Source organism: Phoxinus phoxinus (genome assembly GCF_949152265.1).
Source record: "Phoxinus phoxinus genome assembly, chromosome: 21".
Taxonomy (NCBI): domain Eukaryota; kingdom Metazoa; phylum Chordata; class Actinopteri; order Cypriniformes; family Leuciscidae; genus Phoxinus; species Phoxinus phoxinus.
Genome location: NC_136896.1, coordinates 25,367,482 through 25,382,027, shown reverse-complemented (window position 1 = coordinate 25,382,027; position 14,546 = coordinate 25,367,482). Strand labels below are relative to the sequence as shown.

General features: G+C 34.8%; 1 protein-coding gene across 1 annotated transcript in view; it reads left to right on the top strand.

The window, feature by feature from the left end:
- The first annotated feature begins 6,383 nt into the window (after window positions 1–6,383).
- Window positions 6,384–14,546, top strand: part of arid5b (AT-rich interaction domain 5B) — a 116,527-nt gene continuing 108,364 nt past the window's right edge. The window contains exons 1-2 of the mRNA XM_079596431.1: window positions 6,384–6,433; window positions 6,681–6,935. Of these exons, the coding sequence (XP_079452557.1) occupies window positions 6,413–6,433; window positions 6,681–6,935 (276 nt within the window). The 5' untranslated portion in view covers window positions 6,384–6,412. The remainder of the gene's footprint in view (window positions 6,434–6,680; window positions 6,936–14,546) is intronic.

Sequence of the window (14,546 nt, the reverse complement as noted above, 5' to 3'; positions counted from 1 at the left end):
CATGTTTGGGTCAAACATGGACACATGGGTCAAACATGAACAAACCCAAACACTGGTTTAAATTATATGTTAGGTTAGCGTTTGTCCATATTTGACCCAAACATGAGTTGAAACAACCCAGCATTTTTTCGAGTGAAGGTTTGGAACAACATAAGGGTGACTAAGTGATATAATTTTTATTTTTGGTTCCAAATGATTTCTTTCCAAAACAAAAAACAAACAAAAAATCACAGCATGCTAATATTAGTGCCATTAAACAACAGTGCTTGAATTGTACTATTTCAAAGACCTGAAAGGTGAAACCTCAAGAGCATACAGTATCAATGTGTTGTCGGTTCAGTTTGGTTGCCGCGTGGTTCTACGCTGCTCTTGCACAATTCCCAAATTCCCAATTGAATGATTAAATGACTCATATAGTAACTGTTTTAATTTGTTGTCATGGAGAAAGGCATCATCCGAAAGCGGACAAGGATTTGGCAATGACTCAATTCAAATAACAGACATAAACATCTAAGAAATGAAAAGGCCACAGAGCTTTTTCTGAGAATCCCCCTTGTTGTTCTGCAAATTAAAGCCATTCATTCTCATGTTAATGATAGCCCTCTGTCAAGCTGAGCTGATGACTATTAGTTTCCACAGCCTTGCCCCAATAAAAAGAAGATATTTATGCTGCACTTATGTATATTTGGATTTGCCAGTCAGGTCCACACATTTGCTCTTCAACAAAGGTGCTTTTCCCAAGCACGAGTAACCAGCGATGGTTTTTATGAAACATGCAAATCAAAGGATATCCGAGCGCATCCAAACACAAATCAGTGTTTGTGACGTCCTATGGGAGATATTGCTTTGTTTCTCTGACAAAAGACGCAGTGGAAAGGGAGCATGTGTTTTCCATTTTTACTGTATAGTGCGCTTTCATCCAGCGAAGCACAATACACAATCCATCAAAAAGTCAAGTTGTGAGTATCATGTGAAATTAGGCAAGGGTTTTATGTGCTCAGACAATGCAGTTCTACTTAAAGGGGATGTGTAATGTTTTTTGCATTAAAATACTTTCTTGTATCCTGTACACTTTAAGGGTCATGAAACCCCAAAACACATGTTTTGAGATGTGAACAGATATGTACAGGCTGCACATCACTGAAAAGACTAAAGGCACTCGTACATTTTATCAATAAATGGAAATTGGTTATTTTTGCAATTTCCAATTTTATATTGGTTGTTTTTTTCAGAGCAATTTCGTTCTTTCGGGTTGAAAAGCAACGTCACGGAATCTGAGGTAGAAGCGTGCATCCGGAGTGTGTGATTGGCTGCCGGGGCTTGAGAGAACGATTCTACGTCATCCGGTTCAGAGCATTATTCATGAGAATCAAATCTTGCGTTCAAACTTTTGTGTTTCTCGGGGGAACGCAAACATTTTGGGAGTGATGGCAAAGTTTTGCGGAGGTACGCAAAACATATGTGAGAGAACACAAAAGCATTGATAAATGATTTTTCCTCCCATCTCATATTTTTTTTACTTCACCATGTCCCTTTAGGGGCTCCGTAACTTACAGTTGTAGATCCAGAGTAAAAATTTTAAAAATGTTGGTTGGTAAAAGGAGCCTTTCCAGTGGTTTGGAATATTATTTGGAGTGTAATTTAGAAAGAAATAAAGCATCTTTTTAAATACGAGTGAGCGGTGCTGGAAGCGAGTGGCAATATTTTTAGGTTGGAACTCATATGTTGCTTTGTCTGGCTGGTGTCATCATGTCTGCCAGTTTCATATATCATCCTATTTACTGCTCTGTGTCTATGCATCGGAACAGGAGAGAGCAGATGGACCTGTAGAGATGATTGATAAACACTCCCCTTAACGGAAAATTGGTGCAATGAGATATTCTGAATAAACAAACAAACAAACAAACACACAGCATGACGAATCCGAACTGGTAGTTTGGTGATTGTATTAGTATTTGATATTCCTGCGCGTCACTCGACACATGATCTTTAAACATATGCTCATCTGTTATTTCAAGCGGAATGTTTTAGCGCACATGATGGCTGTCTATCTATGATGGTGTTGTTGAGGAAAACATATGAGTGGGATCATTTCAAAATCCAGTGCCAGCATTTACGTGCACTCTCTGTGGATCATCTTTAATGTCTCAATATGTTTGTGGATGTGTGAGTTTCATTTATTACATTACATATTATTAACATAAAAATATTTGTTGCTTTGTATACTTTGGAAGTAACATAAAAGCTCTGCTAGACAACATAGAAAAAACACTTTTAAATGTCACCTTTATTGAACATTTAAAATTAAAATATAAACTAAAATATAAAAATGATATACTTATATATTTGGTATTTTAAATATAAACTAAAATATAAATAATATACTGTATATACACTTTAAATGTAATCTCTATATCCTTAATATCTCTATAATAATCTAATATATACAAATATGTATATGATACATATTTATTACATTATAACAAATAGCCTATTAATACAAAATCTATATACTTTAAAAAAATATTCTAATGTAATATATATATATATATATATATTACATTTCTATATATAAATATGTATTTATTATAAACTATATAAAATATAATAAAAACATATAAAATGTGTGTGTGTGAGTGTGTATTATATTATTTATATTTGATAATAAATTTATATTTATATATAAAAATGTAATATATGTATTATACAATACATATATCAAAATTGTATATATATATATTTATTATAAACTATATACAATTTCAGATTTATAAACAGATTTTTCTGTTATGTTGTTGTATATTAATAACTCTTTATGTATTTTTTAGCTGATGAAGTTGATAGACTGCACACACACACACACACACACACACACACACACACACACACACACACACACACACACACACACACACACACACACACACACACACACACACACACACACACACACACACACACACACACACACACACTTATGAAAGAGAAACTCAATCAGTGTCTGCTCTTCTTTTTTGGGACGGGGTGCAGTGTGAGATTTCTTCCACTGGCAGCAGTGTTGAGTTTGTAGCAATTTGTCATTAATTTATATGTTATCTCTAAAGGGAGAGAAAAAAGTGCTGATGCTGTTTTTGCTGCCCGCCCTGCGAATTACTGACGGTAAGGTGAACAGCATTTCAATGCCCTGGAGCGATCCTCGGGAATTACTCCACTTCTAATTCAAAACAGGTTCTGAAACCAAAGAGGATAATATATAATTACAGGCAATTTACTAAGAAGAGCAACACTGCATTTTGGAGTGAATGAATGGCAAGGCGTCTAACTTGTCAGTTGTGTTCAAATGTAGCTCGGAAGAACTGGAAATGAAGTACATTTTGCGTTGCATTGTTCTGAAAACAAATATGAGGATTAATGGAGTGCTGAAGAGCGCATAGTCATGCAAAAATCCATTGACAGGCAAAACAGCGCATTGAGTCTCACGGTGCGAGAGAGAGGGAGGGAGAGAAAGAGAGCGAGAGAGAGAGAGAATTCAATTTTTCCACAAGCTTTCAAACTGCAAATGTTCCTTGCAGCTCTGAGAGAAAGATTAGGCTATCAATCTGCTCTACTCATACTGTCAGCAAGCACAAGAAATCTATGCTGCAAAGCAGATACTAAAACACACAATCTGCGAGGCCAATTATTCTTAACATTGTCATCATCATTTATTACTGGTGGAGCAATCAGGAAGGAGAACATGTTTAAACTGCTTATGGAGATAGTGAAATGACTATCTGTGATGGTAAACAGACAAGAAAAGCAGAGACCGGATAAAAATAACAAATAGAGCACATGCAGCAGCAGGCAGCATCAAAAATGATGTTTGGGTTTAACAGAAACATTTCATATTCAATCCATATCACCAAAAACAAAATCTGCATTAAGTATGTTGTCTGTTATGGCCCTTGTCCATGTTCATTAATCTGATTGGGATCTCTGTTTGTACAGAGGCAGTCTGCACCTCTCATGTCAGTGTGTGTCACAGTGCAGTGAGATGATTGATGGCATGCTTGAATGCACTTGCTATTACCGCTCACTGTCTCAAATAAAGGAGTTTAATCATAGGCTGACATGACGTTTGCAGCACCGCCCTCCTCCAATCACAAGGACGGTCACATACTATCACACTGCTGCAATAAAATCTGCAGAGTAAAACGACATAAATGCTGGCTGACGACCAATATCTAGCTAATCTACAAGATTTAAGCCGTTGGCAGCATTTAAAATAGCTTTGATTGCCAAAATTAGAAAATATTATATTACATAATGCTTTTCATAAGGCATTTTCATTCAACTTTGATTAATGTCAGTATAAACGTTTTTTTTTTTTTTTTAAATAAATGTATATAAGATTACAAAAATTGTTTAATTAATTAATTAATTATATTAATCATTAAAATATCTTATTTTAATATAATCTTATATATATATATATATATATGAAAATTGATTCATGTAAAACTAATTTGAATGTACATGAACTACTGATATGCTTAAGATTACATCACAACACTAATAGGCTACTAGTAATATATATATATATATATATATATATATATATATATATATATATATACATTAACTAATATGTTAAGCATTATATTATATATATGTAAAATGATTTAGATTTAAAATATTGCAAGTTATGAATTTATTACCCTCTTATAAAATACATGATTTAGGCTATTAGTTTTATAAGTTGTATAAGTTTTCATTAAAATAATGACCAAATATTATCATATATTATCAAATACAAATGTCATTAAACACTGACTCATTTGAACATATATTGAATGTAAACATGACCCGCTATTATGTTAATCATTATATACAAAAATTAATTCACAATGAAAGTTATGATGTTTAATGGTATGCATTTAATAATTTTTATTTCGCATAGCCACAGTATATTTTTATCTAAATTCTTGGCACCAAAACATATTCTATTCATCGTTTCCTCCATTCTTCTGAAGAATAGCCCTGCCCCCATAAAACAAAATAATGTCTTATGATTCAAATTTACTAAATCACATTTAAGTCTGTTCAGTTCATTTGGGTTAAGCTGTTAGCTATATGAAGCATGAATGTGATCACATCCATAATCACCAGCTGCCCCTCGTGACTGGAGATAAAACATTGCATAAGACATAAAAATAGCTGACGTAAATGTTACATCCTGTAATTTAGGCCATATGCTACAACTTTTAAGGGCACAGACATACATTACGAATTACAGCAAATAACTATAAAAGCAAAACCTCTCTGGCGTCGATTAATATATGCGTGAATAATGCAGCACTCATATAGCCAATTAATGTTTATTAATAATATCGGGTTGTTCTTTATATAGACAGATCTAGTTTAGGCTATATTCGTCTTCATTTTATGAAAGCTCGATGGCAATATCAAATTGTCCATTAAAACCAATCCCGCGACTAAATAACATTTCGATTAAAAAACAACAACAACAAAAGCGTGACTAGGAGTCTGGTCGCTTTGTAATGCGTTTGATTTCTCTTATCAAACAAACGCATTTCTCACCATGACATTTATTCACCTAATGCACACAAGAGGGACGCAATATTGCTTTTCTATCACTGCTAAGCACCATGTTCAAATCACAGCGGCCATAATGGCAACAATTCAAAGGACGTTATTACAATGTTTCCATTAGTCGCGTTTACACGCGCTTGATACATTTCAACAGCGTTTGCGGTCATAAACGGCGCTTCTCGATTGTTAGAATTCCGATTACATCTTGCCACATCCGGACTCCTTCACACCCGTTAATGTTGCCGCATTAGTATAACGATTATATTAAATGTACAGTTAATGCATTCGAGAAATAAAATGAAGAATCTCTGCAGGAAATGTTTCGGTATACTCATACAAACCTTCTTTACACAGGTCCTGGCAGACACATACAGCCATCATCGCGCATATTATCAAATACAGCCGTTCGTTTTGTATCTGAAAAATCACTTTATTTATAACTCATGCTTATACTCGGAGAAGTTTCGTAATTACTAGCCGTTTTTGTCGAAAGTGGAGTTTGGAATTTGTAAAACGACTTCGAGAGTCTGAGAGACCGCACATGCACGTGCCTCCATTCGCATTCACGAATTTAATATGAACACGCGGTGGCAAAAAATGTAGCAAAATGACCGTAAGTGAAATAATATAGGTTGAAAAAATATTAGACATCAATTGCGGACATTTTAGGGGAGTTAATTTCGCAGTGTGTCGGTTTCATATTGAAGGTCGTCGCGCTGAAGCGCGCTTTGATATTTTGCCCTTCCAGGACCTTCGGTGATCCATTCAAGCCAACAAGTTTGGAGAGAATGTTTGAGTTTAATCAATTCAGAGCGACGAGATGGAGCCCAACTCACTCCTGGTAATATCATCCACTCCGCTTTCATTTCAGCGTCTAATGAATTTATTGCGCGCACGCATCTAGACATATGCTGTGATAGGGACTCAATGGAAGAAACTTTACGACAAAAGTTAATATTTTATTATTCATATTTATATAGAATGTGATTTATCATGTGATCAGCTGGAATGCTTTGCTCGCCTATGATCCCGTGTTATATAAAATGTTGCTGAATATAAATATGGCATGTCTATTTGTGTTTCCGCAGTGGGTAGGCTCACCTTGTGGTTTGCACGGACCTTACATTTTCTACAAGGCGTTTAGATTTCACCTTGAAGGCAAAGCGAGAATTTTGTCCCTGGGTGATTTTTTCCTGGTCAGATGTAAAGCAGGGGACCCCATCTGCATAGCAGAACTACAGCTCTTATGGGAGGAAAGGACAACCAAGCAACTTCTATCCAGCTCCAAACTTTATTTTCTCCCAGAAGATACTCCCCAGGGCAGAAATGTCACTCACGGAGAGGTAATTTATGGCACATTTCTTTTGCTTTTGCTGCTTTCCATGAAGGGCTCCGTCCCTTCGCGATGTGTTTATTGTGGTAGGGATGAAATATGAGCCGTGCGTGGCTTTGCATCGCATCTATTCCGCTGTCTGATCACAAGACATCTAATGCATCGCGTTTAATAATAGACACGCAGTCATAGTGGACCCTTGTGTTCATTTCGCCTCGGCTCATTTGCATACGAGCGTTTAGCGCATGCATTTCAAACAGCGTGTGATGATGAGAATGATGCCATTGTGTGAAGTTGTCACATCAGTGTTTGCTTGTTTCATCTGATATAGTGCGGAAACTGAGAATGGCAAAGACGACTGAAGCGCCTCGTTGTGGCGTTGCGATCTGCTGATTGTTGATAAAATAGTGTTGCTTCAGATGAGACGCGTAGATCAGGGCAAATCATAAATAAATAAATAAATAAATGCACGGGCGATCGATGTAAAGTACACTGTTGCTGATCGTCGCTAATGATATATGGGTTATGCTGTAGAATATCTCAGGCAGATGTTTTAAACGTGCGATGTGAACTAATATCAATGCATTGATTAATAACGGCACGCTGATCAAGCAGCTGCTGTGCCTTAAAGCGAGCGAGTGACATTTATGAAGGTTATTATGTCAAAGTGCTGCAGCCTCATTTCACATTACATATTAGCTGAGATGTGTTTGCCCGAGGAAAAAAAAAATCTTTCTGGGGATTTAACCCTTTGATGTACATGTACTGAAACATTGTTCTTTCACAATACTGTGTTTGTTTATACTGCTGTGCCTGTACTTAAGTAAGGTTTAAATGTTATTAACAATGAGTGTTTCGTGTTATTATGCTGTGGAGTTGCTTGTAATTACTTTGTAATAGATGGTTATATTAATGTAATATATCATTTTGTGTGCAAATTATTCGTAATAATAACGTGATATCTGTAGGGTACACTGTGAAAAAGTAGGTACAACTGCATTTGTAAAGCCGTTTCTACCCGATCTGACCATTAACAAACGAGTTTTGTGTGTGCAAGCTAATGTACAGTAGTCAGGTTGAGTCAGTCATTAATATTAGAGATTGTTAATAAATGAGAACAATGGTTTCTGTGTCCAGTGGCTAATATTCCTAACCAATTTTAATGGTTTTATTGAGATTACTTTTTAATACAAAGATAACTAAATAATTATTATACTAGTAAAATATATATATATATATATTTTTTTTTTTTATTAATAACAATAATTATTACTAATGATTTTCACATTACATACTGAGAACCTTTTGATGCGCAAGAACATATGTTTCTGTTATGTTGCTGTATATTAATAACACACACACACACACACACACACACACACACACACACACACACACACACACACACACACACACACACACACACACACACACACACAGATAACTGATTACAATATAACTAGCCTATATCTGATAAGCGTTTTACCAGATAACCGAAGTAGCAGATTGTAAATATTGGTGAAAAATATCAGTCAAAGTTTATTTCTTATATAATATTTATTACTTTGATTGTGTAACCGATATTATTTTTGACTCCACATGAAACATTTTTGTCAAAAGCAGTATTTTTGAGAGTGTAAACACTGTAATGTAAAGCTTTCCCATTCATCATGGTTTACCGATTGTGTTGCAATTGCGATTTTATTTAACAAAGCAGCACAGCTGCGTTCTTACATGGGTAATGTAACAAGGTCTGTACCTGTTTTATCTTGCACTGCTCATGTAATCACCGATCCTGAATACAAAAAGAGATTCTGCATGCTGTGTGTGAACCTCTACCGTTCTACTGTCCTCCCCGTGGAGTGGAGGATCAAATAGCCTTTTCAAAATAATCAACAGGTTCTGTGTGAAGCCCTGTCGAAATGTCAAGGTTGCTTTGCTGAATTATTATCAATATTAGGCGGAAACATAAACTGTTGCCGGGATCGACCTTGAAAACATGGTGTTTACACAATGTAACGAGGTGTTATTGAGGAAAAGCATTAGTCTTAATGCACTGTTTGTTCAGTTGATCAGAGCTCTGTCCTCTTTCCAACTTGCCACCGGCCTCCCTCCCTTCCCCCACTCAGCAGCAATGCCAATTATTTGCTTTTCAAATTTATTACGCATTCATGACTGCTGATCTTGAAACGGCCTGGGAGCCAAGGACAATGCTCCACTCTTAGGTACACATTACAGTTTTGAGAATATGGCGCATTCTATTAGCTTTTAGTCCATTTTGGGAACAATATTTTTTAGAAGTGATAGCATATGCTTATTGTTAACACACATTCTTAGAAGAAAAGGTTCCGTTCTAAAACCTTAAAGTGCTTCAAGCTTTTAAGGGATCCAATCATGGGATCATTTTATGGATTTACTTTTAGTTAATTAAAGGCAGGGTGTGCAATTTCAGAGACTAGCAATAGCAAGCTAGCTTTAGATCCCACCCACACTTCAGAGCGTCTCCAAAGCCACGCCTCCTTCAAAACACATGAACACGTACAGACAGAGCAGAGTCTGCAAAGCGTCGCGAGAGAAGGCGTTATATTATCGCATGTCTCAAAAACGTAATAATCAATGTAAAACAACTTAGAGACCTCGGAATTGGTGTTGCCATAGAATTGCATAATTCGGCAGGTTGACAGGCAGGTAGGACATCCTATCAATGCATTCGGACCGAATACAATGATTGGACAAACTTTTTTTGATCCTGAGACATCCACAAGATATATAATTTTTAAAAAAATATTTAGACCAGGTCAATTATTGATTGTTATCAGGATGTAAAGAGAGCTTCAAGCTGTATAATAATTTAGATAGTGTTTATGAAAGACATTGCCTACCCTAGCTTTAATTTTGTTTTAATTCATTTTTTAATTTTAATGAAATTTTATGAATTAAACAGCCCGTAAACATACTTTATCAGTAGAAAGAATTAAAATAACCTGTTAAACAGACGACGACATCTTTTCCTGTCGGCCACCGTAACTTCTATTGGTTGCAATTCACAACCTCACCACTAGATGCCGCTAGAAATTACACAGTGCACCTTTAAGAGATTTCTCTTTGAACCTTTTTGGCTTAAAGCGTTCATAAAGCATCAAGAATCCTAGGGTTGTGCATTGAAGCCCATTGAGCCTTTTTTCTAAGAGCGTACTGTGTAATCTGACAATATTTGGCCGATTAACAGAAGAATGTCAGTTCCAAAATATACCCTCAGCTTTGTTCAGAACAGTGTTTATTTTCTGTTTTCAGTTGCATTATCTAGAGTTAATGTTGTGTAAAAGTGTTAATTGAAATTCTGCAATGTTGTGCGTATCTTATTTGTTGTAATATTGAGTACGGAGTGTACTTGTTTTACACATGTCCTAACAAGTATTGTGTGAAAAAACGGTGAAGAATGTTCGCCAGTCTTTTGTGCATTCCCAGTGTAGTTGCTAAATGAGACATGGTGAATTTAAATAACAATGTGATTAAGTGTCAGCCAAAGCACCTGCAGTAATGTGAGCTTCACAACTCGGCAGCCTCAGATGCACTCAGCAGATTGTCCAATTAAATTACATTTGCATTTGCAGCGAATAACCCTAGCGACCGCTGATAAAGTTAATCAGCTATCATAGAAACTGCCATGCATTTGCAGAGGCTGCACTATGCTGTTAATAGTACGATAACAGACATGTTTCCTATTTACGAGGAGAGAGTCAGTGGATGGGTCATGACCCAGAAATGGGTCACAGATTTGTTCTTATAGGGTCGCAAAGAGCGTGCAGAAAAACGGTGCTAAATGCAAACGATAGTGCAACTTAGAGTTGAATCGTGGACAAGGGTAGAACAACTTCTAAAATGTCAGAGGAAATGCAGTATTTTTAAGCAAATTTATAGCCAAATTAGATAGATGCTGAGGTTGCATCCACGGAAGCTATATAAAGAAAATATGACCCAGACTACATTGGTGTGTTATTATTGGTTAGTTTGATATTATTACATTCATCAATTTAATTATACATTATTAACTTTATATATATATATATATATATATATATATATATATATATATATATTGTGTGTGTGTGTTATTATTTAGGCCTATGTTATGTAATGTAATGTTATGTTATATTATATTATATAAATACATAAATTATATATATATATAAATAGTTTAATAATAATAAAATATATAATAATATATATAATAATTATTTAAAAATATATAAATATATAATTAAATCAATTTCACAATAATATAATTTAACACATTTTCAATTATATATATATATATATATATATATATATATATATATATATATATATATATATATATATCAAATTGAAAATATGTTAAATTATATTAAATGATGAAATTGATTTAATTATATATTTTATTTATTCATACATTAATTATTGAATTGTGTATGTGTATATATATATATATATATATATATATATACACACACAATATGCATATTATAATATTATTATTATAACAAATTAAGCTACTTTTATATTGCATACCTGAAAGAAAAACAAACATTCTAGACTACATTAGTGTGTGCTGATACTTTTTTTAAAATACTTAAAAAAATTTTTTTTTTATTATAATCATTATATTGTGTAATTATAATATTATAACACTTATTATAATCATTATAATAAATTACAATAATTATAACAATTATAATTTAATTTTAATTATATATTAATAATTTGTTATTTAATTTTTAATTGAAATCTAAAAATGTGTATATTATTTTATCTAATGTTCTTCTATATTTTACTTTCATATATATATATATATATATATATATATATATATATATATATATATATATATATATAGTTTGCTATTTTTATTAATAATGATCAAATATTATATTAATAAATGTAAATCTTTCATTTTTAATTTCCGTCTGACATTTATGTAAGCTAAACGATATTGGTACTGTGTTGAATCGCTGCCTGATGTTTATTGTAAACGCCTGAAGCGAGTTGGAGAGCCATTGATCTGAAGTCCCTCTGAATCTACTGTCTGAACATTTGATCAGCATTCTGTCTTATTTGAATGCTCAACTGCAAAGACTCTGCAATGTGCTAATGTTTAGCGCCGCATGTATGCAAAAAGGAAGGCATGCGAGTACGGTTGTGTGATAAAACAGGGCCACTCTGCTGTTGCCTTTTTGTTTCTACACCCAGGTGATGTAATTTCCCTTCTGGCCGGGGTTAGTCATTCATTAGAAGGATAGCAGTGGCTGAAACAGCAACAGGCCTGCAGTGATCTCTTTCTGGCACAGCCGGCCGATAAAATTTAACACTTAGAGTTTGTGCCTAGAGAGGGCAACATAACACTCCTGTGAAGACGTGCAGTTTTTGAGTTTTTTGAATCGAACCCTCCTGGGCCAACAAATTCTTAGGCGTACAGTCTCACTGTACTCTCTCTCTCTCTCTCTCTCTCTCTCTCTCTCTCTCTCTCTCTCTCTCTCTCTCTCTCGCACTGGCGTTCTGCTCGGCTTCACGCGGATCTGTTTGTTTCTAATTATATTTCCTCTTTCATCTTGTTTAATCTATCCTAAAGCGTAAAACTTTTTTTCCTCTCCTCAGAAATAAAGATACAGAACTACTCCCTAGCTCAGCCAATATTTCATCTGTGACTGTATTTCACAGAAAATATGTGTCATTTTTAAAGGGAGGAATTGTTTTGGCAAGAGCTCGGCACTGCTCTCACAGTTTTTCAAGGTTTAATTGGACCCAGTTGTTCTAGTGTCCCTTAGCTCGTAATATCATTGTTTTAGTGTGTGTGTGTATGTGAGAGAGAGAGAGAGAGAGAGAGATAGAGAGAGAGAGAGAAAGAGAGAGAGAGAGAGAGAGAGAGAGAGAGAGAGAGAGAGAGAGAGAGAGAGAGAGAGAGAGAGAGATTTTTACCGCTGTGTCGACAGACTCCGCACTGGCAATACTCTTGAATAGCATTTATGTGACATAAGAGCAGAACTAAATGGGGTTGGTGGTTTATAAATAGATTCCATATCAGATTCCAGCAAGCACTGTGCACTTTGTCTAACAGGCATAGTTTACATATCCATACGAAACCTCCAGTGCTGTGCATTTATAGACCATGTGTAAGGAAGGATAAATGTAACATTGACAAATATCCTGTTTTTGAGTGCCAGTGACATCAAAGGATCCAGGGAAGGGCGCTAATGTCTTGTTAGCTGCTTCTTTGAGCTGTTATGTGAATCACAAACCTGGAGATTGGGAGTTGTGCAGGAAGCACGTGGCGGAGATCCAGACACATCTCTGCTGTCTGGCATCAGTCCATGTTTGTGTTTGAATCCCTGAGACATATTTATAGTTCAAATGAAATCAGCACTCTTTTTGCAGGTAACATTCCCTAACATGATGTTTACTTTCCCGTGGCAGTTAGGGATGTGCTTAAGTACATATTTTCATAATTGACTGTGTGGTGACTAGTAGGCGGAGTTAAAGGGATAGTACATACATATGCCTTTTTTTATTACCGTATTCCTTCTGTTTTATGTACTCACCTGTCTGACTTTATTTGTTGTGTGGAACATGCACTGCGCGTCAAAAGTTTGGAATAATTAAGATTTTTTTTAAGTTATACAGTCATGGTCAGAATTAATGGCACCCCTGGTAAATATGATCAAAACTGGCTGTAAAAAAATCACATTATGAAATAAATGTTTTTCTCCAAAACACGTTGGCCACAATTATTGGCACCCCTAGAATTATTTACAAGTAAAATATCTCTGAAGTACATTCCCATTAATATTTACCTTTTTTAGCACACCAGGGCGACTAGGAACATGAAATTGTCCAGCCATGACTTCCTGTTTCACAGGAGTTTAAATATGAGGAAACACAAAGGCCAAATATTTACCAGGGGTGCCATTAATTCTGATTGTAATTCTGATAATCCATGACTGTATATATATATGTTATTTTTAAATAAAAAATACAGTAAAACAGTAATGCTGTGACATAGCGAATTATAATTTAAAATAACACGTTAAGACTGGAGTAATGATGCTGAAAATTCGGCTCTGCCATCACAGGAATAAATGACATTTTAAAATACATGAAATATAAATATATCAAAATTAAAATGCAGCCTTGGTGAACATAAGATACTTTTTATCTTAATTATTCCAATGTTTTGACCAGTTTCCCCCCCAGCGTTTTAAAAAGAAGTTGCAAGCCAATGCCAGGATTTTTTTTATAATTTTCACAAGTTTCATGGCCCCCAGAATATCTTGTTGTATGAATATCTGAACATTCAATGTCAAAAGAAGGAACAGACCCACTGCTTAAAAAAATAAAATAAAATAAAAACAGACAAACAAAAAAACTTTTTATTCTAGCTTCATGCATTCCTTTTTTATCAACATTAAATATGGGTGTTTCATAAAAAAAGCTGAGAAAATCAAGTTTTTGTCGAAGACTCCATCTGGATCATATTCAGAATGATGATCAATACATAGATGTAGATCGAGTCCATCAACACCGCCAAAGCTTCCCAGTCCTATAGCTCGTCCTGCGTCGACATTTCATTCAGTAACATGGACAGTTT